The following is a 24,640-nucleotide window of genomic DNA, read 5'->3' as shown; positions in this document are numbered from 1 at the left end:
AGTTTTCACAGGTCTCCAGCCAGGGTCTGTTGTTTAGGGACTCGATGCTGAAAATTTTCCTACCACGATCCTTCACTCCTTTGATCTTAAAGGAAACTAGTGATCAAGCACCCCAATTGTGAAGGGTGGTCTACTTGGAGTACAGGAGCCGGGATATTATAATGGTAAAGTTTTAAAGAAAGGATTCAAGTTACAGTGTCTGTAGAATTCTGAGGGGACTGGATTACCAAGGAGGATAAAACGAAGGGGAGCGACATTAAGTTATCCGAGTGCTGAGGAAACAGAGCCATAGGCGACCAACGAGTAGCAAGATACTCCACCGAACCGGTTCAAACTTATCGCTGATTCTACATGGAATAAGTGAATTTTATGCGCTCATATATCTCTCTCGCTGAAAATATGACGACGTTCCAGAAACTGTAACTTATTCACAGAATACAACAGCATTAAAGTCTTTATAGTTACGCTTCCAAGCCACCTTTGCTCTCGCCTATCGAGGCTCGAGACAGCATTCCCTCCGCACGAAACGGAATTAAGTTTCAAAAACTGCACAGGCTAAATACCGACCCACTTCCTCCCGGCTCGAAATAATCAGTTCCCCGTAATTGTCGGCGCAAATTGTACGTTGCCTGACAATTTCGCGGGAGTTGAGAATCGTGCAAATCGCGAAATGCACGGTCGGAAATTCGTGCGGATCCTCGTTCAAGTTCATACGTTCGCCGTGTGCAAAGAGCCACGCGATAAATTATGCGTGTCCAGCATCCCACGTGGCGCTGGTACGAGTTTGCTCGATAAATAATGAGTGGCGGGTTCGCGGCTCCTCGTCCCTCGCTCCCGAAAACCCATCCAAGGTAAGAGAGAGAGGGTTGCCTGGCGATGATTTCGACTACCAATAGCGAAAATAAACCTGCAGGAACGTGTCTTCCAGCAAATCCGATCTGACGTACCCTTCGGTACTCGGAATCGTTGGTAAATTTAACGACCCCTCTGTTCTTCTCGCGCAACCGTGTCGCCGGGTATGCAAGTCCGTCGCCTGTGCACGATACGTTCGGTTCGAATGGAGACTACAGTTCTTCAGAGGTTTTGGGCAGGGTTCAGGGATTGGCTGATCTACCTGCGAGCACGTAAATCGAGGGAGGTAACATTGCCTTCAATTCTCAGTGGACATTGTAGAAGACGGCAGTTTTCAAGAGGGTGAAATTTATCGATTAATAGAAAAATGCTAATGGGTTTCGTGTGGGAGGCTTGGATGCATCAAGCGCTCTTACACACAGGAATTGAAGTATCAATTGAATGAATATCACTTATCAACGGTTTCCCCGCAAATAACTGAACTCTGAATCAGCTTTCAATTTCGCCGGGAAAGTAGTTTCTCCACTGTGAAATTACTCTGTTTACTGTTCGAATTATCGAAGCTATCAGTGCAACGTTAGAGAAGCCAACAAACGTTCAACATCAGTCGATCAAGGAAGTAGCCAACCAACCTCGGCTAAACTCGATTCGCGAGAAATCTGCTGCAAAATCCAAAACATTCAAGGAAGAAATAATACCTGCGCATTACCTAATATCAATTTCTCTCGAAATAAAAACACGAAAGATTGCCCACCCCTAAATAGACGACCACCAAACACCCAATCCTCGACACTTCAATCAGTCTTCCTTCCTCCCAACCTCAACACAGCGCCAAACAAACTGTTGTTCACGCATAAAGCCAAAAGGAAGCTCCGAAAGTGGCTTAACCCTTCACCTCATTAATTATCCCCCGCGCTGAACCCGATACGGGCCAACTGGCCGCCGCCCACGTAACGAATCTGTATCGTTTACGGGCGAATTTGCCTCGGCGTGGGCAAGAAATTCCGAAAGGTCCCTGAAGCGAGACGGGGGCCCCTGGAATTAATTACCAGCCGGCATTGAACTTCCCTGGGCGCGCGCGTACAGCCATCATCGTCGAGCGTCTCCTCTCGAGCATCCAACAAAAGCGTCCGCGCGCGCGCGCGCGCTCGCGGATCTTGTAGCGGGTAGTTCATTAGTCGCATTAGAGCAATTTATCAGCGATCAGGGGGCTAGACACGCTTCGATTATCCCGACGTTGCTCATATTAACGGGGATGCCAGCTTTGAACCGACGTACATAGAGAAAGAGAGATAGAGAGAAAGAGATGGGGGGGGGGGCCGACGACGACGAGAAGAAACAAGGCGAGTTGGAAAGAAACGGAACAATCCAGGAAGCTCTTCACAGCGCCGTGCAACGATCTCTTTACGCGCAAGCAATTTTTACGACGAAGCCACCGGGCCGGGCCGAGCTAACACGCGAGGTGACGAGGTACTTTCGACGTTATACGCTCCCAGCGAGATGCGCGTTAATATTTCGCCTGGAAAGCGGCTCGTTAAGACTCGTCGAACACCGTCCACCAACCGAAAACGGATAAACCTTGGACAAGGCACCTGTGCTATGCGACCGATGCTCCCTTCTTCCTTAATTACATCCTGCTCGATGTCAAAATATCAAGATCTGGTCACCGGGCGGATAGGGAGGCCCTCTTTGTTACCTCCTTTTTTGCCGAAACTGGAGGACTCGAGGCTGATAAGGGGAGATAGCGGGGAAAGCGAGACTGTGTTCGGTAGATGGTCTCGATTCGCCAGGGTATTTTGGGCGAATGGTTGCACGATGTGTAGGGGCCTGATGGTGGTTTGTCCGGAGGTATGTCGAATTCTGCGAAGGTGGAGGAAGCCGGTATGTACCGGGGTGGAGAGAAGAATTGCAAGAGGAAGTGTCTGGGTTGGGTGGAATGGTACCACCTTTAATGTACTTAATGGTACTAATGGTACCACTTTCTTGTTATAAGCAGATACTCCGTTAAATTTCAAGAAATATAACCTCTCCACCCAGAGTCCACCCTACAAGTGGTAGCATTCGATTCTCCATTGCCTCCCTTTGGTCCCCTCCGCGAACGCAAATCACCGTTTCGCTGGCATGCGCCACCGAGCTCAAGTCAGACGTATCTTTCGTCGAGTATCCCATCGAGGCGCGACTTTCTGCGTCCAGGCATCAACCCCCATCATCATCAACACCGTCCCGCTGCGACCCGTTGATCCGGTAACCCGATACTAGAAAGCCTGAATGCCTGAGCGCGTCGCCAGGTCCGATCAATCGGCTGGAGCGGCGCACGAGGCGTTGGAAAAGCGGCTCCAAGGCTGCTGCTGGAAATAATTCCTTCCGATGGAGCCGCGGCTGTTGCGAAAGGGTGTCACGCGCGTAAAGCCGCGGGTTCACTGGACGGACACGCGAACGCGCTGCCTAATAACAGCGGCGAGACCACGGCGACAACCACACGTTGGCTACGCGGCCAACGGCGAGATCGCACATGCGAGCCAGCCAGATAAGGGGCAGGGAAAGAGAGAAAGAGAGAAAGAAAGAGAGAGTTTCGGGGCCCGAACGACGCGGACGGTTGTCGTGACGGGATGTCCGCGCTATATTCCATCTTGGCTGTCACTCTTGTATGACGGCGTATGCAGTCCGCGCGGACCGTGTGTCTGCACGCGCGACTTCTACGAGGAAGCGTGCTGCGCGTCCATGGGACTCGCGTGCAAGGGCTGCTCGACGTGTGAACACGACTCCACCACGCCTTCTGCCTCCAGATATGTATACTACCTTCGACCGCTCTCTGACACTCTCTGGCTACGCTGCACCTCGAGCTCGTGAAATATTCCCAGGATTACTCCGTGAGGGCTTAAGGGGGTATTCTAGTCTAGACACTCGTTTTTGAAGGTGATATTTGGAAATTAATTCTGGAAAACCTATCGCGTCTACAGAGCAGGGGTTTTGCACACGTATTTAGTAGCGTTTGAACTATCAACACAAATTTTTGGAATGCATTATATTGAAATTTGTACAAGTTACACGCCGAAGCGCAGGTCATGTCATCGCAAACCGGCCCCATTGGGCGCACGAATTGCGGCCGTCCTAGTCAACTGAAACGAAAGTACCAAAGACTTTTTTAAACTATATGAGTGTAGTTATCGCCCGAACTAGATGTAACCGAGTCCGGACATTGTCTGTTTGTTGCCTTTCATCTTGACCATTGTTGAGGTACAGGTCACCGAACCAGCGCGCAAAAGTCGAATGCCGTTTGATACTGGTGTAATAGCGTTATCAGAAGGACGGTGGATGATGCAGGGGTGATTCGGAGCAGGGAGCAGCTCGGTGCAGCCGCGTAATCGGCGACCGCGACATTTGCATCTCAGGCACGAAACAACGAAACAACGAGCGAACGTGGTCCGTGCGTGTGCAAAAAGCTCCGTAGGGCTCGTCTTACACAATCGCATCAACGGGAAATCTACGTTCTCAAATTTCAAGGCTTAATTTACGGGATACGCGCGAGTAAATCACCGAGAATCACGGTGACGAATTTATTCCTTTTCCTAGCGGATATCGCGTATCGCCAGCACACTATCCGCCGCGAATAGAGTTCCTGCAGCGGCGAATCACTGCCCTTCGATTTGCCACTCTGGTGAAGACGTTGGGGGCGAATTCGAAGATGTTAGTGACTGCGGGTTTCGTCAAATTAAAGTTGACATTTCCTTGCTTCAGTTCGATGTCGTTCGATTTTCAATATCGCATACGATTAAAGCATTCAAGTGTCCAGTACGGGACTTCCCCCCGCGAATTCTAATCTCATCTCTGTCGCAGGGTGTCTCCTCCGACGCGATAAAGCCAGCCCCTTATCTCGTAGGATCTCGACCGTGGCTTCAGAGATCGGCTGGCGCGATTTTCAAGGCATACCACCGCGTCCACGAGCGAGCAGAAGCGCGTAGAGAAGCAAAGGAAACGGTAGAGCAGAAAGACAAGCCCCCGCTGGGTGCTCGACTCCTGAAATTGCGAGAAACTTCGCAATCCAACGGCACATAAATATGAAAAAGTCATCAGAAGATCACCCTTCCCAATCCTTAAATCCTTGAATTAGGAACACTTAGATCCTAGAGCACCTCGCCGGTTTTTTGCGACGTCCTCCCTACGAATATACTCCACTCCAATTCCCCTCGCGTTTATCAGGCCCCTAATTAAAAAGGAAAAGGGAGAAGAGGAAATTCATCGTGGCCGCAGGAGGTCAAGAGGTGGCAGGAAAAAAAGACGGGGTAGGGAGTGCCGAAGGGAAAGGCAAGTGCACCGAGGACATCCGGGGATGACGTCCGGCCGCTGCACGTGTATATATCGTCCCGTCGCTCGTGAAATGTAGATCGACGGTGATTTACTTATCAAGAATCGACGCTTCGCCGGAGGTAAATGGTCGAGTCGTGACCATTAGTCCACGAAGCTGGGCCCCGGCTCCGTACACCAGCTCTGTGTGTGCGAATCGCCCAGCGAGGGAGTACGCTAATATCCGCGCCGTGTGAGGCCCTCCACGGCCGTAACACGATGTTCCTGTCCCTCTGCTAACGTCCTTCGATATTCTCTGGATATTCCTCCCATCAACCATTAAATTATTTCGCGCCGCGACCCGGTCAGGGACGATCGAATCCTTTCGATCTAGATCAGTCGTACTTGCAGAGATCCGTAGCCCTGGTAGAGAAAACATTCTTCGTGCTCGTTTCTTTAAGAACGGCACGCCGATAGGTAGCTTTGTGGAGGTATGATCGACAGTTGCCTTTGGAGGCGAACAAAGGCTCCCAGGAATTTTCAGTCGAAAATATTACGTCCGTGGCGACAGTTAGAATCACATACGCGTATTTATTGCGTCCGAGTCTCTACGCTCGGCTGGGATTAGTGTCCCGAGGCGGCACGAAATATGGCAAGACAGGTGATTTCCGCGTATATTCCCGCCCGTCGGGGGCGCAATTGTTTCTCGGAATGGAAATCACCAGGCACACACCGGACGAAACGTGAGAGAATTCCTCTTAAGTTGTGCCAAGTGCACGCGCGCCTATGGGAATATTTCGCCTGTTAAAGGAGCCGCTGGAATTTCCGAGACACTGCCGCGCTCGGGCCCAGCAAATTCTACTCTTTCCCGGCCCTCCGGAAATCGGCACGTTGCACAACTTCCTGCGGATTGTTTATCGACGATGTCTGCGGGGGAAAGTTGATTAATTGGGGAGTGGTTCGTGTAGGAACGCGAGGAGAGCTCTTGCTCGTCGCGGGAAACACAGCTGCGCCGATGGACGTGTGTTTCACTGTTTTCCTGCTTGTACCGAACCTGGAAATTCTTTCAATATTGTAATACTTCGTACCTGCACGTGTACTTGGAAGTCATTATTTTCTGGTTAATAAGTTGCAAGTCAAGTGTAATTAACTGGATAGACCTGACGTCCTACAGTTATCTAACTCCATGTTGCTTCTTCACCCGCAACTCTGATCTTCGTCAGAGATCGCAATCTCTCATTTCTAAAATAGTGTACCCCTAAATATAGCTTCGAAGAATTAAAGCACAACCCTGCAAGCTACTCGAAAGCTCGAATCCCTCTCTTCGTTTAACAACGCACCTACACCCCCAGAGAAGGTTACCCCTAATCAACCCACTCCCCTGCCATCGCGTTTCTGAAGCTCACATTCTTGCAACGATCTCCGTCTTTTACGCCCAACCGATTCGACGTGCAGAAACGAGCCCGTATCGCATTGTTTTCCGTGGCGGCAGCGCGACGATAATTTTTTGTTATTCCGGTCGGCACGGCGAGGCAATTTATTGTCAATCGCGTGCGCGCCGATAAAACGGGCCCTTATCGCCGCGAAAGAGGCTCGGGAGGCCTCGCGATGGCGGTTGCGCAAACTGCGTCCGCGCGTTTGAAGCGGCGCGAGCAGATCCTGAAATCGCGTCTTCGAATTGGCTCCCGGAATTGCAAGAAATTGCTTCGCGCTTGACTTGCTGCCGTGACTAGCACAGAGCCGACTATTCTCGGCGAGGTTGTAACGAGCAGGCCACGGTTGCGTGGGACTGCTCGTAATTGAAATCGTGCGACATGTTGCGGAAACGCGGAGTAACGTAATTTCGATGAAAACAGGGGAGATGGAGAGACGAAGGTGGAGAGAACTATCAAAGAAGATTGTGAGTACTCTGGTGACGTTGATGGTCGAACATTCCAGCAAGGATTGAGGAATGATCGTCAATGATTGCGGCGAACGGTGAGATTGCAAATAGAATTTCGATCTCCGAGGTTTGCACCGCGGCGAACGCAACTGTCTGGTTATCTGAACGCTGTTTGATAGGATGGAGCATTGATGCTCTCGGTCCAATTTTGCATGTCAGTTATAGAAAACTGACAGGTGCCGAATGCATGACAAATTCTGCATCTGCAGTCCTCAAGGTTACATAAGCGTTCTTGATTCTAGAGCAACCATGTAGACCTAACCGCAGAACTTCCTCGGGAAACATAGCCGATAAACGCGAGAGACACTGCACTTTGCGGTCTCGCTTAATTACTTTACCGGGGAGCATTATCAGCTGGCCAGGCGAAGATTCATAGGTATCAGTGCGATTGCAGATATCGAGTATAGTCGTTGGGGGGAGATACAGCGAAATTGTGAATGAAATGAAGCGCTTTCGAGGGTGCAACAGCTACCATAGTTGGAAGTGTTAACCCTCGGCTGGTTGGTGGTAGTCTAACTAATCGACACTGGGTCGAAGTTGACGCCTGAAAGGATCGAACCGAGTAGGGGAGACCGTGGCTAAAAGTTCCGATTTCGATAAAACATAAAAAATGACTGGAAAATAATGTAGTTATTCTTTTCACTATTGACTAATTTCTTGTTAAATTTATTATATTTTCTGATTTTAAGCTTGTATTTAATATATTGTAATAGGTTTTTCATAGAAAGTAATTTATTCGTGGCTGATCGAAGCGGAACTTCTTACCCCTATATGGGGCAAGTTGTTATCACTTTGGGGTAAGTTGTTACTAAGATATAAGAGTTGCCTTTTAATGAAATATTTCATTTTGTAATGAAATAAAACAGAATTTTATTAGTAATGTTTATTTATGAAGGTTCGGACCAACAAAAATGTATTATCTTTAAAAGAAAACCGAAACGATATAATAACCATAAACATTATCTTTGGTATAAAAACTATTATCTACTAATCAGTCTTACATTCAACTGTATGTAGGTACCTACTAATTGAGATTTGTACTTGTAGCCTACTGTGGCCTCTTGTCCACATTGTAGTATTTTAATTTCTTTTTATAATATAATTATCTATAATATCGACGTTAAATAATTGAAATAGACCAAAAAATAATGATAGAAAATTTTTTACTTATCTGGTACGCGACTAATAGTCCTTGCTTACAACCACACAATTCGCTGTCGCGGACGCTATTAAAGTGGGCGACAGAGTGGCGTGATCAACTCACACGGAAAAAGAATTTAAAGTACAACGCTCTTTTTATTTTGAAGGTAGAGCCATCGGAACAACTTACCCCCGGAACTTTTAGCCCCGGTCTCCCCTATGTATTCATCCATTTGTTCAATTGGCTTCACAGCCAACTACCAGCCAAGGGTTAACCAGATTAATAAACGTGATGTCCATCGACTCACCGATAGTAGTCCTTCTTGCAGTAGATGTTGCCGTCCCTGCTGAAACAGGTGACCTCGCCGTCGAGGCCCTGACGGCAGTGCGAGCACTGAAGGCAGGCGGCGTGCCACCTCCTGTCGACGGCCTGCAGGTAGAACCTGTCGGATATCCGAAGGCCACATCCGGCGCAAACGACTCCGGGGACGTCCTCCGACTGTGCCGGCGGGGTGGGTGGTGGCTCTAGTTTCGGGATAGCGTGCAAGTGTTCCGTGGTCTGTTGTTCTTGCGAGTGGGTCTGGGGATGTAGATGGGAATGGTGATGGTGGTGGTGGTGGTGATGATGAGTCGTTTGGGGTGGCATGCTCAGGTCGCTAGGGTTCTCGAAGCTGCCGTTGTTATTATTATTGTTGTTGTTGGTCCTGTATTCCTGGCCACCTGATCGACATTTGAATGCTTGGTGAGCTGATGTGATGATATATCTAAAATCTGAATAATTGCAGTGTCTACTATTCAGGTGCGGAACAGATTATCCAAGATTACTGTACAAGTCTCCGATGAAAGAGAGTAAAGAAACGCTGTTTAGAAACAGAGTGTGGTACCAACCTCCGGGAGAATCGTAGTCCCTGGAGTCGTAGGGGGTGGTGGAGCCATCGTAGCAGTTGTTGTTGGTGCCGCAGTGGGTCTGATGCAGGGGCGTATGATGGGGCCCGTGATGGTGGGCGGCAGGAGGGCTGCACGGCAAGGTGGTGGGTCGTGCAGCGTCGCCCATGGACGCGGGGAGGCAGGGACTTAGGTCCCTAGCCTGGTCCACTGCTCCGGGCCCCCCCGCGCTACCGGGCCCCCCTTGACGCCCCACAGCCAAGCCGCTGCCACGCTCCTGCGAGCTGGCCGGCTGCTGGAACAAACACCAAGCCGAGCACTTTAGAAACTGTTCCGCTGCAGAGATTCGGTCCGTGATCGCCAACGTTTTTGGGACAGACAGTTGCCCAACCTACTGTGCATTGATCATCGGTGATCAACTCTCGCGGGCCACTGTGGACAGCAATTGCGTAATGGCTGGTGGCAAAAACTGCAGGCGGAATGAAACGGTTGCGGAGCAAAGTTCTACGGATTGCTGAGTAATCGCGCTGTTCGCTTTCAGTCGGTTTAAATCCACGTGCCTCCTTACGCGGATAGGTTCAAAGTCACCGCGCGTTCGCCTTTTTAAAGTAGACTGATCTGCTTTAATACGCGGTGGCAACGTTCCAGGGCCCGTGGGAAGGAGATTTAGAAAATGGGAGGAGGAGCGAATAAAGTATGATCGTTACATCGATACTTCATCATCGGATTACAGCATATTCCGTGTTTTTACCACTGATGAGTATCTGCGGGCCACGGATTACTTCATGTTTTCGACGCTGGTAGATATATGGAAATTAGACGTAGGGTGACTCACGAATGTGTTCACCAAGGATTATCACGTTCGCTCGTATAGGCTATATGTGTACCTCTTCACTGAAATTAGTAAGAACTGCCCACAGCCAGCAATATACGTGCACGTGGAACAACCAACAGGAAGAGTTAATTGATCCTCAGCATCGTGTCGTAGCGTCAAACGATTATCCAACAAGTCCCCTGTTTTGCAACACGATCTCTCGTCGCTCAACATTGACGCCTCTCTGCTCTTCGCGGTCCAGCGATGGTACCACCAGAACCAGCTTGCAAGCACCTGATACCATATATCCGCTCGAAAATCCTCATCCGATAGGTACCTCTGTACCCCGAAGTAGCGCGGCGGAACCGTGACTATGTTTTACGAAAACGACATCGTGAGAAATCAATGACCAAAGACAGACAAACGCAGTGAAAGTACACTCGGGAATCGTCCAATTAAAGGTTCAAAGAGAAAGGAGCTCGAGCCGGTGAGCCGATGGGACAAAAGGCGCCAAAAAACGTCGCGTCAAGAGCTGCTCCCTGAAAACCAGTAACCATCGACGATACCTGAAAAAAGCTCATCGGTAAAAGTAACCGACGCGCCTGCCTAAGATGGCGAGGAGACACTTTCCACTGAAGGTAGACGTGAAGTGGACGCGAGTAGGGACTGTAAAGGACATCGTCGGAAGACGTCGCGTCGCCACCGGCCGTCAGCCGACGCGAACGGAATAGGCGAAATAGGACAACAGCCTGGGCAGCGACGAAGACGAAGGAAGACGAAGGAAGACGAAGGAAGACGGGGAGGACGGTGTACCCCAAGTGACAGAGGATTACGGCACGGTTGACATCGGCAAAGGGCAAGGGGACTAGAGAAAAGAGGAGAAAGATAAAGAGTGGCACGCTGACGGCGGTAGCTGGTCGCCTCTGATGGATGTCGTGAGCCGGTGTGCGCATGCGCGCGACCCTATAAGGCGCCCACAGCCGACCAATCCGAGTCGCCGCCGTGTTTCAACTGTCAACGCGGCCGCGCTGCGCCGCAGACATAAATTACGTGTGGCGAGCTGCCCTGGGTCCTCTCTTTCTCGTCCCTCTCCTTCCGCCTACCCTTTTTTTCCTCTCTTCCTCTTTCCCTCCCGCTTTCTACCCCGTCTCTCCTATCCCCCACCCCGACCGCCCTTTCTTCCCCATTTCCCTCTCGCTCCCTCGGTATTTCTCCTCCATTCTCCCGCGGAAAACCAATGCCGCGCTTTACGACACCAGATACCGGTATTTATACCGCGCCTCGATGCGAGCGGCGCGTTTGTGATCGAGCCTACCCAAGGGTGGTTTAACTTCTGCCGGTCAGACGTCTCGAAGACCGTCCGGGCCGACGCTGACGAATTCGAGCTCGGATTCCGGCAGCGGCGCGGAATTAATTGCTCCTTCGGCCCCGGCGTCGCGGTCGTGTGGCGGATCTGGGGGATTCCCTGGAGGCTTCGCGCGGCTAGGGAATATACTGAGAGCTCATCCAATTATGGAGACTAATGGTGATTTATATCCGGGAGACCCTTGTTACACCTACTTAAGTCGATTTTCTGTATGACTTTACGAGTCAATAGAACGTTCGAAAGCTGAATAAGTACCTTATTATTTCACCCCTTTGCTCGGCCCTCCCTGTAAAATCAGATACAGCGATGACGATCCCTCGTGAAATTCGCATTCCGTTCGCAACGTGCCTGCTCCTTTTTATCGATTCACCCGAGGATGAGTGGTTCGTAGAAGGACGCGTGTGGTGCGTAAAGAGATCGATCGGATAAAACGAGTGGCGGCGAGGGAGAAGCCCAATAGAAACCGCTGACTTTGTTCGTTGCGAAGCTAATTTTCACCGCGCAGCGTAACGGTTACGTGGATGGAGCGGCTGTTGTTTCTTATGTAATAAACCGGGTCGCTGAAAGAATCCTAGGAACGCGAGTTTCCAAGATAGCTCCTAGCGAGCAACGTATCGACAACTCTGCGCGTTTCCATCCAAGATCATTGATTAAGCTCCGAATGGAACTTTGATTGGGCGACTTTCTTGCGCCGCGTTTTATTCAGGGCACCCCGCGGAGGTGAACTCGATTCTACGGACAAATATGTTATTTTTTTTTCAACCGGTCGACAGGATCTAAGATTCACTAACTGGCACAAAACTAACTACCTCGGGCGATGACGAAGGACGCTGATTGCGGTATCGGAGGTCTCCTCATTTCTTTCCAAGATATCAATGTAACACTATCGTCTATGGATATCCCGCTTGAGACGATCACTCGCGAGTATCGTGATCGAACGTTATTAATAGGCTGTCGACGTTAATTCAGTAATTTAGTAATTAAGCAATATTCATTACGCCGCGAGGGAACACGTCCCGATGAATCGCGCGAGGAGTCGACGTCAGATTCGTTTATTGTTCCGAGTTTAATGTCATTATTAACCACCGCGAATTACCCGAACAATGCGCGCCTTTTTCCAGCAGTCAGGCGCGTTTCTTAACACTCCATTGTGTCAAGTTGCGCTTACGAAGAAGCGGTACGCGAGGATGTTCCTTGGGAGCTGAGACAGAGGCGCATACTCGGTCGCTTTTCTTTCGACGTGTCTCAATGAGATTTCCCAACCTTTCCTCTCGTATCAGGCATCAACGGTAGAAGCGCCAACAACGGATGCAAATAGGGATACATATATTCCTTACAGCGTCGCGCCGCTGGAAATCGTGCCTCCATTTTTCCATTCGCGTGCGCCTTTCTCACGAGGGTTTTTTGCCGTCTCCCCCCCGTTTCAAAGCACGAATACACAAACCGCGGAGTATTATTCCCTGCGCGAGAATTTCGCGAATGAACATCGTAATCCTTATGCAGATAAAGAGTTGCCTCTCCGCAGCCTGAATGCTTCATTACTTCTGCGTGGTTCACGCGAATTCTGACGATGGGAATGTTTAAGATACTGAAAGCTGACGACAGCGCACGACTGCGTCGCGATTTAAGCGGTAGTAAAATTCCCATAACTTGCATGTTCTGAGTTGCACGACGCGGGAACAGAAAAGAAGAGGAATTTTCGCGCATGAGTTTTCTTTATGAAGTTCCCGGACCGTTGAGCATCGATGTACAATAATAGGAACTCCCGCGACCCGGTGCGTGCGATGCAGACAGGCTCGTCAATTTCTGTTACCACTGAAAATATCGGTGAAGTAATCGCAGACATTTAAGAGGGGGCGCGAAGTTTCCGCGAACGGTAGCGCCCTGTCCAGAGCGGCGCGAGCTCCATTTCCAGAATTCTGCCGCGGTTTCGTAAGCGTCAGAGCCGCGTCCGAGCGGCTAGACGACGATCGAGTACGCCCATCCTATAAATTTCCCACGAAACGACCGGTCGATCGATCTTCGCTAGCCGGCGAGAGATCCTTATCCATCTGCCGAGAGTGGACCCGCAAGGAGGCCCTGGGCTCCGGCGCGGACTGCAAAACGGACTTTCACCGCGAGCGAACTTGCACAAGACTCCGCCTTTTTCATTTTCACGAAACGTGAAGTAAATAACGAACGAGCGCGGAATCCGCCTCGCGGGATGCCGGCACGAAAAGCCGTAGAATGCCGACAGAAATGTCGCCCGACAGCCGGAGCCGCGGCGCGACTCGTCGATTGTGCTCCCCCCCGACAGTGGTCGAAACCGTTTCGAGATATCGACCGCCAATTGCAACCGTACGTTGCGCGCATACCTCCTTCCCGTTTCTGTTTCGCTCGTCGTATGTGCACGAACATGTTGACCGACCGCGGCGTGCGATAGCGGTATGATTTAGTAAGTTCGCGGCATGACTTTGGGATTGATAAGGAATCGGTGATTCATTTTTGCGCTGGCTGCTGTCCAGGAGGGTTTTCGTGCAACGTTTACCGCGATACCCCGTGGCGAGATGTGGGGAATCGGTGGAGGGATACGAGAAGGTAAAAATGTTGGCATCTATCGAGGAGTGTTGGAAATTGAAGAAGATTGAAGATGGATTTGGAATTAGGGGGACAGAGATGCGAGGCAATTCAACGATTCAAGTTGGAAATATTTCCGAGGAAAGGCAGCGAAGAGAGACCAGGGAGTCGTGTTTCTCCTTCTCCGTGGTCTGCGTGCAAGACCGCCGATTCCGCCCACGCAAAAAGATCGATCCCATCCGCAGATCCACGCGAGAGACCGTGGCAGCGACAATTCCTCGAAATATCTTCTAAACCGTATCTAATGAAATTTATTTCACGGTGCCTTATCGCGGCAGCGAGGAAAACCGCCACGCAACAAAACTCGTGGCTCGGCTCCGCGGCTTTTTCTCAGCGTAGCGGCAGCTTTTTCCCCCCTTTTCGCGGCCAAGGAATCGAGGTAATTGGAGCGCGATTCTTTTTGTCGAGCCCCGCGATCTCTTATGATTTATGAGAATCCATGGTCGCATGAATCGTGCAACGAGCATCGCCGACGACGGGAATTTTTCCGAGAACGGCTCTCACCGTCCGCTGGAAAACGTCGACGCCGAGCCTGTTATCACCGTCCCTGGTGATTTAACGATGGGAAAACCGCTCGAATCGATCCGACCACCCTGGGAAGGCTCGACGAGCAAGCCCGCTTCGATGGGGGAAAGTTTCAAGGACTCGGACTTGCCAAGTGATCGGGGGAAAATGTTGAAACGTATTTTCCGTCGAGCGACAGTGTGCTCCAACGCTTGACTGTCAGTCGTTCGCAAAAATGAATGGAAAAACAGGCGGGAAACTGTGCGTCGCTTCTCGGATGATATATTATCTTCGTGGCGGGAAGCTTGAATGCAATAAAGTGCTTCTAAATCACAGCATCCTTTAATTCCCGATTACCTCCCACCTTCGCATTCAAACCTTCTACCACAGTTCCCAAATCCAAGCAACTGCCCCCGATGAAGCAGTGGGGTTGGAGAATAGTCGCGTGAAACCACTCCACGTTCCATCGTCCCTCGACAAACAGCCAGCAGCGACAAGAGCTTTCTCGATTCTATAAACACGCGCGTCCCTCTGACGTGTCGGCGCGTATCAGCTTCCCTTGGCCGGCCATGATAGTGATAACAATAAACAGCCTCGTCCACTCTGGCGTACTACTGGCTCGAGGCTGTGGTTTCTCTCTTAAAACGCGTGGGCGACGGTTAACACCGCAGAGGACCGATAAACCGCCTCGCTATCTGCACTTCTCCGCGCCGACCGGCTACCAACACGCCGGGATCGAGCCGCGAAGCGGACAAAAATATTGGACCGTGGCTACTCGTGGCTACTGTGCCATCTCCGGTTATTCGGCGACGGTAGCAGGAATGTAAAAAAAAAAAGTGGGAAAAGTGGATCCGCGACGAGAGGAGTTGGACGGCGAATATGTATGCGCGTATAAATTCAACCCCCTCGGACCGGAACCCGCGTGGTCTTTGCGCATCGAGTATTGGAGGATTCGATGACTGGTGGAGTGGCTGGGGGTGGTTTCGTTGAAGACACTCGAGGGAGGATGGGTTTTCCCAATGTTGCGCTGAGAAGTGCCTCCTCTGATTTCGTAGCTCCAACTTTTTTAACGATTTAGTGGAAATATTGGTGGATTTGTTGGAGTCTGATTCTTGAAGGGGTATTGAAGTAGTTTTTGGCATCGTTTGATGTGGATTCGTGGACTTTTTTGGGGGGGGATCAGACGTTGATTATCGATCACCGAAGCAGAGAGTACAATTTGAAGTATTTAAATGAGAGATCCGCGACCTTTCGCGAGCACCAATGTTTGCTGTGACTCGAACCCAATTCAAGTATCGATCGCTTGCACCGCGCTCGCGAAATTTTGACGCGCTTATCGCGGCGCGCCAGCCAATCGCCGTGAATATTAATTTCCGTTAAAACTGGCGAGCCTATTGCGCGCTTCTATGCCCGATTGCGAAACCCGCGTTTTGTGAGTTCGATGAATCACCGAAGCCCAGAACCAACTCGCGTTTCCGCTTCGAATCGCCCCAATAATTTTTCACTTCTCGATTCTGCGTGTTCGAGTATCGGACGACTTTCAGCGATGAGAATCGACGAGGCATCGAAGGATTCGAACGAGACACGACACATTTGGTGGTAAGTGAAGCCGAGACCTCGGACATTAAATTGAATCTTTCTGTCCTTGCCATGCATCCGGTGCATTATTGCACAACTCTTAGAATCGAGACGCAGCGAAGGGAAGTGAAGTGGTTTGATTGCTTCGGTACAAGAGAAACGTGACTGCAATCGAGAAATCACGAATTTCGATGATCTGTCGTTTTCTTCCAGCGAACTGAGTTAATTGCGTAAGACCTACTGCTTCCTATAAGATATTAATGAACTACACTAACGATATTACCTAATGATAACGAATTTCAAAATAAAAAACTTCGTTCAAAATTCTTCTTCAATGTAAAGACTTTAGCCAGTCTGAAGGAAGTAAACAATTTATTAAAAAAATAAAGGACAGTTTGTTAATAGTGCTCGAAGTTTTGACAAGAGATGAAGCACGCAATGGAGTGTTCGTGGGTTGTGATCACTGACGCGACATGGTCGAAATGGAAACGCGTATTGAGAAGTTGACGCGAGTCACCAGAAAACGATTATTTAAATGCTGAGAGCGATGAGATGAAATGACACAAAGCGGCGCATACCGAGCAGGCCAAGAATCACGACCCGACCCCGAGATATTGCTTTCCCTCCTTCGACGTCCACTTTGCGTTCCGCAAAAATTCAGACCGCGTCTCTCTTGCCAACCATTGCGATTCACCTATATATTAATCACGCCCGAACCTCCTAATCAAACCGCTGAAAGAATGAGTGAACGCTACTGGCAGCAAAGCGTAATGAGCTCCACGATTTCGCAAAAGTACTTCCACGCGACAGAAACACTTTGTATTTGACAATATCACGATAGAACCACTACCACTTTGAGCAGCCTCAAAAGATGCTTTTTCAATAATTCAAAGAAACTATCGCAAAATGATTTGCGGATTAAACGACGGTTTAGCTCTGCATATGTAACTCGAGTACACATTGGGAATATCACTTGAAGACTAAACAGTTTGTCTGAACTGGCGCAGAATAAACTGCAGAAGGTGTGAATGAGCGATAGAACTGAAGTTAACGACAAGAATTTCAAACTCATTTTTCTCGAAAATGAAGCGCAGTATCAAAAAATGTTATTCCCCTTTTTCGACTTATTTACTTGTTATAAGTCGAAAAGAAAGAGTAACTTTTTCTTCTATCGCGCCTCATTTCCAAGAAAATCGACTTTGAAATACTTCACGTTGCGTCCAGTCGCGTGTAAGAAAATCTACTTTAATGAAAATCACGGGCGTTGCGGCTGATTTGGGCGTAGGTGGAATTCGTCCATAGAGAAACGACACCTTTAGGTACCTACTCCGTCACGTCTGACCATAGACCTACATATATCACTAACAAGCCGAACTCTCTTGCACGTTCTTCTCCAGCCTCTGGCGACAACGCAGTATCGAAAGAGCAGCGATATTACTATCAAACTTCTACAGTCGCAAGTGATTTTTCATATTTCAGAATCTTGTAGAGAATTAGTTGCCATTGACAGCCCACAGTAGGAGCAGAGGAAATGGGATCGTGGAGCGCGTTTGCATCGGATGTTCGTGACAGATGCAGGTGGATTAGATCACGAAGAAGGAGGATTCTGGTGCGCGTTTTGACGTGTTATTAAAACGCGGGAATGGTTTGAACAGCGAGTCGCGATGCCCGCCGCGGCGTCGGCGGACATATCTCTGGCCAGCCGGCTAATAAATTACGCTCGCACAAACGGACCACTATCACCAGCAGACACGTTCGTGCCACGATGCCCTTATCTCATCGAAGTTACAATAATCACACTCTCTTCGGCCGGCTGAGCCCCGGCTCCACGCTGACGCACACGTCCGACATCGCGCGCAATGGAGAACGATCAAGAGCGTCGTGAGACTAAACGACGCCCAATAAATAAGAGGCACGAGATATCGGTGATACGCTTCACTAGCCTCTCCAGAGGAGCCAAGAAAATTTTGGCTTCCAAGATTCTGTGGAATTTTCGCTAGGACTGTTTAGGGACTTGAAAAGTTCCTCGCCGGACAAGGCACCTCGATTGTTGGAACACTTGAAGCTCGCTTTGGGATTGATTAGTAAATAGAAGTTTAGGCAGAAGGGGAAAGTTCTACATTCCCAATCTTCAATTTTCAATGGACCTAAGGAACTGCCCCTCGTTCTGCCCTTCAGAATCCTCCTCGAGGAGAACAACATCCTCATAACTCATCCTCCCGAGTACCCCCAACTGGCTAAATAAACCAGCGAAGAATGCTCCAAAAGTTCCATCTCTGCTGGCCATAATTCACAAGCAAACTGTCGCGGAGTCTGTCACTTATCTTCGTGTTTTGCCGCGACCGCGGCTCCGAGCAGCGCCGAATGAGACATAGGGAAATCTGCTTGCGCCAAGCGTCCGCGAGAAAATCGGCCCTCTCTCGGTGGCATCCAGTTAGGCATTGGAGCGCAGTCGAAAAACCGTTCCCCCTCGTTCCGAGCGCTTCGTGCGATAAAATAATCGCTGGTCGAAGGAGATTAGGACGTTCGACGCACGGCGCCCGTGGACTTTACGCGATAGTCTTTAATCGGCCACGATATTTCGGTAAACAAAATATTTACGCCGTTCAGCCGTTGTCTCTGGTTCGCGAATCGACTATTTCCGCCCTGCCACTCAGAAATCTATTAGAAGAATTAAAGGAACGGCACTGGGCTCCGAACGACGATGCCCGAGGATGCTCGTTCATAGGCAAGGCGACGGACACCGCTACCGGGTTCCTTATCGCTCGACTGAAATTAATTTCGCTGGAACGCGAGGCCGAGAGAATCTACGATCCCCCTAATCGCAATTATTTCGCAGACATTCGAAGGGCCTCGAGACCGCGAGGCAACGAAATAGGCGATTGAAATCGAGCAGAAACGTATGAATCTTTTCGCCGAGTGCGGAGTGGGAAGCCGTGGAAGACAACGCGATTGTTTGTTAGAAATAAGGAGCTGCGGATGTATCGATGGAAAATGAATTTTGGGGCAATGAAGATTATTATTGTTTCAGTGTAGTAATTTTAGAGAAACGAGCCGACTATCTTGTTCTTTTCTTTTCGCGCGACGATCACAGCTTTAGTTCATCAGCGACAGGGCAGAGAATTAGATGGAAGAACGTGGCTGAAGGTTTCGAATGGCGACACCCGTCTTCGTTTCACGCGAGCGTTTCGAATGCCCGAACAATGTACGATCAGCGAAACCCGCGTTCATCTTCGAGGAATGTTAATTCCGTTTTAAATGGCCGCTCACTGGCAGCGCCGTTAACGGGTACACCTTGTAAACAAACGTAATTGATTGTTCCGTGTCACCGTGTTGGCCGCTAATTGAACCGATGCATTAACAGCGGCTACGCCAACCAAAGGAGGTGGATAGAGAACGCCCCAACGTCCCCTTCACCCTCGTCATTCCACGAATTCACCGTTTTCTCGTATCAAGCATCATTCGGCAGTTTTATAACGATACAGGCTATGATCGAAGGAGCTGTCACAAATTTCTACCGATTCCGATTTGTAAAACGCAGCGATACAATGTCCATTGCATTCTGAGCTTCCCCAATTATGCACTAATTAACTATTCGGAGCGTGAGATCTCATTAAACATGTATGTACATATAAAGCAGCACTTTGAACAGCAACACAGTTTACGATTAATGCCACATTAATTAGTTTCCTCGCAAAAACCTTCCCACCTCACCACCGAATGAATCTTGGAACTAATTTTCTTGTAATATCTTCCAACGCATCTATGCTGCTATCTGCTTTACATCTAACACTTTTATATCACTTTTCCTGCGGACCATGGATTTTTAGAATTCTCAATGCGACGGATGACAGAAACCTCTAACGTTCAGCGAACAATCGATTCTACTCGTTCTACCGTTGGCGTCCAAAAATCAGCGACTCTGCCAGCGATCCGTCAAATCCTGGATCGCGTGGACAGGCACGAAGGCCATCTACGTCGGTTTCTTTTCTGTCGCCACCGATCTACGACATTGCGGATCAAAAAACCCGTTTCGCCTGCGTCGCTGTGGCTCCGTGAATGTATCACTAGGGCGTTACGTCGCCGATAAGCTTCGGAATTCATCGGCGACCAGTCGCGCGAGCGCCAATATTCCGATTACAGAATCCGAAGCAGTGAAATCATCGCACCGAATTATCTGGCCGAGCATTTGTTTGCATTAAAAGGTACGTACGAGTTCGCTAGGCGTCGGCTTCGATCGGCCGTCGATGTGAGACGCGAGCTTTTAAATGATATCGCGCTGTTCTTTGGTGGAAATCATTTGGAAGTTTGCTGATTTTTGGAGCGCGAAAGGGTTAAGATTGGTGACAGTTGATAGGTGATGTGGTGTCTCGTTTGGAGTATCGTGACGTATTCTGTGTTTTAGCAGTTTGGAGGTTTAATTCCTTTTGGAGTATTGGACAGTTGTGGTGGCAGTGGCTTTAACAGTGGTTCGGACGATTGGAGGGTCAAAGTTTGGAAGTTGAGGTAGGTATAGAGATTGTACTATCTTGAAATAAGCCCGCGTAAGACAACACGTGTCAAAATGTGAAGGACTATGATTCATCGGGCGACTGATGAAGCAGAGAATGATTCAGAGAACGTAACACTCTAAAACAGCCCTTAACAAAGTCGAAATGTGAGGGAAGCTAAAGCCAACTCCGAGAGATTAATCATCCGTGAAATATAGCAAAGTACGCAGCATTCAATTAGCCCGCGATAGTCGAAAGGGTTGCCGAAGCGCAAGTGTCAAGTCGCGAGAGGGTAGACACGGGGAAGATGAAAGGGTTGGGCAAGGATCATCATCCACAGATCATCGAGGCCACCGAGACACAAAGGACCCCTGTGTGCACGGCCAATAAGCAAAGGAGAGAGAACAGAGGGATGACACTCACCCAGTGCATGCCGGTGGTAGGAGGGGCGCGCTCCTCATACACTCCCATCAGGGTGGCTGCTGTCGCGGGGTAGTTCCCGCCGAGGGTGCGCGACGCCGAAGCTGCTTGGGGGGGAGTCCCGGGGGATCCGCTTGCCGATAACGCGGAGATGGCGTCCGCTGCGCAGATTCGCTTCTTTTGCCTCCTTCTTCTGCCTTCACCACCGCTGTCACCTTGCTCTTCCCTGGTCCCCTCGGTCCAGCAACTTATTCCGCGCACAACAACGTCACCACGAACTACCTCGGGTCCCCGTTTAGCGAGCGACCGCGGCAATGCAGAAGAACCGAGAGTTGTCTAGCGAGCGAGGGTAGAACGCACGCCCTCGCGGGCACATCTCGCCGTGAACTAAGCACCCCGAGAAACCAGCTACTACCGGCCGGCTGGGAACAGTACGGACGCACTCGATCAGAGTCACCGTTGTCCCCCTGGGACCAATGTACACCCCTCACTGCACAAAATCACTGATCAGGGACAGGTTCATCGACGCGTGCCGTGGCGGCTGGACAGAGTCCGTGTGTAACGTGTGTATATCCTGTCGCAGAATCCCTGGTCCCATATCGTCGGGACCGGTCGGAAAACCGCTTCACTGAGCACCACAGTGTAGACGAAGGAACGATCGGGCGAGCGAACAACACCCGGCTAGTCCGCGCACCTGCACTCCAGAGTATCTCTCTACCAGCCTGCCCGTGGAGAGTCCGTTCGCGAGGCTTCGGGGTAACCGGGAATCGATCTCAGTTCGCGTCCTCCAGCGATGGGAACGACCTGACGCGGACGTATCAGGCCCGTTTCATGGCGCATGTGCCCGGAACTCGACGAGACCCGACCGACCGCGACACCGTCCACGAGAGCAACGACGCCAGGAATCGAGGTAACGCGCGAGCACGCCGCGCCACGGTAAATACACAAGGCCCGTCTCTGCCGTGGCGAAGCCGCGATGCGGAGTGAGGGAACCGGCACAGCTGCAACTGGTTCCAGCCGGGCGCAGCGCCGCGCCGCGGCGGAACCGCGAAAGCCGGGACGACAGAAGGAGGGGCGGACACGGTTCCGCGAAGGCCGTCCCACTGGCGCCCCTGCGCCCCTCTGCGGGCCAACGACAAGCACCGCCCCTGCAGGGAACCCCACGAGAGAACCCTCTCCTCCTCTCCTATCCCTGCCTTTCTGTCTTGTCTGTCTCTGTCGTCGCGCGACTACGCTCCACGCCGCTGCACCGGAGAACCGTCTGCGCCGAGAGGACAGCGGCTCAGCTGCAGCGCGCAGTGGCGTAGGCGCTTATGCACAAGTTTTAGGTTTTTCGCTTTGTGAAATGCATTAAACACAGGGAATCCCTTGTGGTATAACTGGCTTGGATACTATTAATGTTCACGATGATGCGAGGGAGCGTTTCATCCATCATCGTGCACCATATATAGCGCACCGGCACGTATTCGGAGCGAAAACGTGCGCGTGTATTGTGTGTCTATGATTGTAGATGAATAAAGCCCAATTAAACCCGTATAAACTCGAACGCGAATCCCCCTAAACCTTCAGCCAATAGTCACGGTACGTTACGTCCCGCTAAACAGCCGAGCCTCACAGTTACAGCTTCGATTCGTTTAATTAAGGGACAATAAAATCGATAAAAAAGGAGCCTCGAAGCGCCACGACACTCGTCAAAGTACTCGAGTGCCCAGACACCTCGTTTTCGCTCCAAATTGAAAGCCGAACGTTCACGCCCCGTCATTACGCTCGTTTTGTACGTGTTTCGAGGAAGGAAAAAAGGGAGTCCGCTGCTCGACGGATGATTCAACCACCGGTGCCCTTAACCACCTGGCATTTGCATAAACAAACCAAATTACACGGGGAGGCGTCTCGTCGCCTTTTGTCACGCGAGACATCGCGGGATCGTCGTTTAGCCGTGACTTTTTTTCTTCCGTCACGAATCAGAAGCACCGAAGGGGGATGGGAGCAGCGACGGGAGGGCAGAAATGGGAGTCGAACGGTAGCGGTAAAATTCGCGTCATCGATTCGACGCCTCGAGGAGAATCCAGGAGTCAGCGGAGCAGGCAGTTGCATCCGGCCACGCTTTCTGCGGTCTCCAGCGGGCTTCTGGGTCTTTTTATTTCCCTCTCTGGAAAGTCGATTCGGCGGAACAGTGGCGGCCTTCATCTTTTTGCCCCATTCGTCGATCGAAGCCTTTGTACACGACATTGTTCGCTCGCCTCTCTATCCGCGACCGACTCGACGCTTTTTGGCCACGATTTTCTTGCCGTTACACAACGATCGAGTCTCGCTCCGGTGTCCACGATAGACAGAAATTATTGTAGGACGTTCGACCGAGCGCGGTTTCCTTTTTTCTTCCTTTTTCACTGGGTCTGCAGGTTAAGGTTTACATTCTCCTCTTCCTCTTGCGTTCCCTTACGTTGCCTTTTTCGAGACTCTGCCGCGTTCACTCTTGCGGACGCGAAGTTGAATTCAAGACACAATGACAATGGAGTTTAGGAAGTTGGATTATGATTCGAGGAATTTCCAGGACCAACATACTACTTCCCGATGTTCGTCTCCGGCCACTCGATTTCCCCTGGATCCTGCACCAGCAGCACTCTCGATTCACCCGTGGATCTCCTAACCTCGATCCACTCTGGGAGACCGCGGCCAATCCTGGACAAAAGCGCAACAAAAAGGGGTGCTCGTCCTTTTTCCCCTGTAGCCGTGGCTCGAGCGTAACGCGCCCACCGCTTCCTTCCTCCTGTTCCCGGTGTTGCGTCTCCTGCGAGGTGAAAAAAAAAACGACAGGTCTCGGCGAGGAACTGAACGGAGAGGAAGATGGCTAGTGTAGCGCAGAAGGGAGAAGGACGAGGCGAGAGGAGACGACCAGGTGAAACAGAACGACGACCGTCCGATATTCCGTCATAAAAAGGAACCGGTTTCGTTTGCAACGTAGACGGAAACCGTCGGCCCTGCTGCTCGCTTCGATAACGCCGTCGAATGATGGAATCCGTGAAAACATCTCCTCTGACCCATCGTGGCATGTCCCAGCTCCGTGGTGCGATTAAAATCCAGTGTTTACAGGGGGGAGGGTGGGGGCTGCGCGAGGAATGCAGAAAAACACGTCGACGAAGCGGAGATGTCGGCCCGTGGACCGTGCTGTCGCGTTGCCCGCTTTGATTCCTCGGGGCTGTATGTTCAGATTTTACGGCGAGATCGATCGTCGATAGAAGATCGTGGAACGGTAGCCAGAGGGGAGTTTGCGCGATCACGCTCGGGATCCTCCTTTATCGAGGACGATTACCCCGCTTCCTCGGGACTATCTCCCTCTGGGTGTCTTCAGACGTCGCCTGGGTTTTACGGCTGCTCTCCACGTGGTAATCATCCACCAATCGCGCGAGGTGATAGTGATTCAGGTACCATGCTGATTTAAGGTACCGCGGCGCGCTGCTCGAAGGTGAGTTACTGTCATCCCAGTGGAGTGGTGTCCAGGAGGATCGACGGGGACGTGTCGCACAGTCCCAAGTCTTTGGGAATGCCACAGTTATCCCCCACGCACAGTGGGGAAATTTTGCGATTTTATGGCCAAAAATACAGAAATGAAAATTTCGAATTTTACAAATTTAATGCAAATGTCAATTGAAGAACTATATCCATTTCCTACAATGGTATTGGCGCCAATGGATTGGTCAGATTAAAACAATTATTATTTTAATAAATTAAAATAATACAGCTATTTTGCA

The 24,640-nt window shown here is 50.4% G+C and overlaps 1 protein-coding gene across 7 annotated transcripts in view; it reads right to left on the bottom strand.

Annotated features, from left to right (window-relative positions):
- The window catches only part of LOC143369846 (LIM/homeobox protein Lhx9-like), a 103,430-nt gene that overhangs the window by 25,324 nt on the left and 53,466 nt on the right, over positions 1 to 24,640 (bottom strand). For 2 of the 7 annotated variants that reach the window (XR_013085511.1, XM_076814248.1), the window contains exons 1-3: positions 20,895 to 22,326; positions 9,107 to 9,398; positions 8,527 to 8,989 (exon numbers count right to left, since the gene is read on the bottom strand). Coding sequence is in view for 6 of the 7 variants with exons in the window: in XM_076814248.1 (XP_076670363.1) it covers positions 8,527 to 8,989; positions 9,107 to 9,398; positions 20,895 to 20,942 (803 nt within the window). In the remaining variant the exon portion in view is untranslated. Of the gene's footprint in view, positions 1 to 8,526; positions 8,990 to 9,106; positions 9,399 to 20,894; positions 22,327 to 24,640 lie in introns of those variants that run through there. The other 5 variants (XM_076814254.1, XM_076814252.1, XM_076814251.1 and 2 more) reach the window with 4 other exon arrangements.

The sequence above is a fragment of the Andrena cerasifolii genome, chromosome 6, assembly GCF_050908995.1.
Source record: "Andrena cerasifolii isolate SP2316 chromosome 6, iyAndCera1_principal, whole genome shotgun sequence".
Taxonomy (NCBI): Eukaryota; Metazoa; Arthropoda; class Insecta; order Hymenoptera; family Andrenidae; genus Andrena; species Andrena cerasifolii.
The sequence above is the reverse complement of the archived record's forward strand: the minus strand, read 5'-3'. Positions and strand labels throughout refer to the sequence as shown.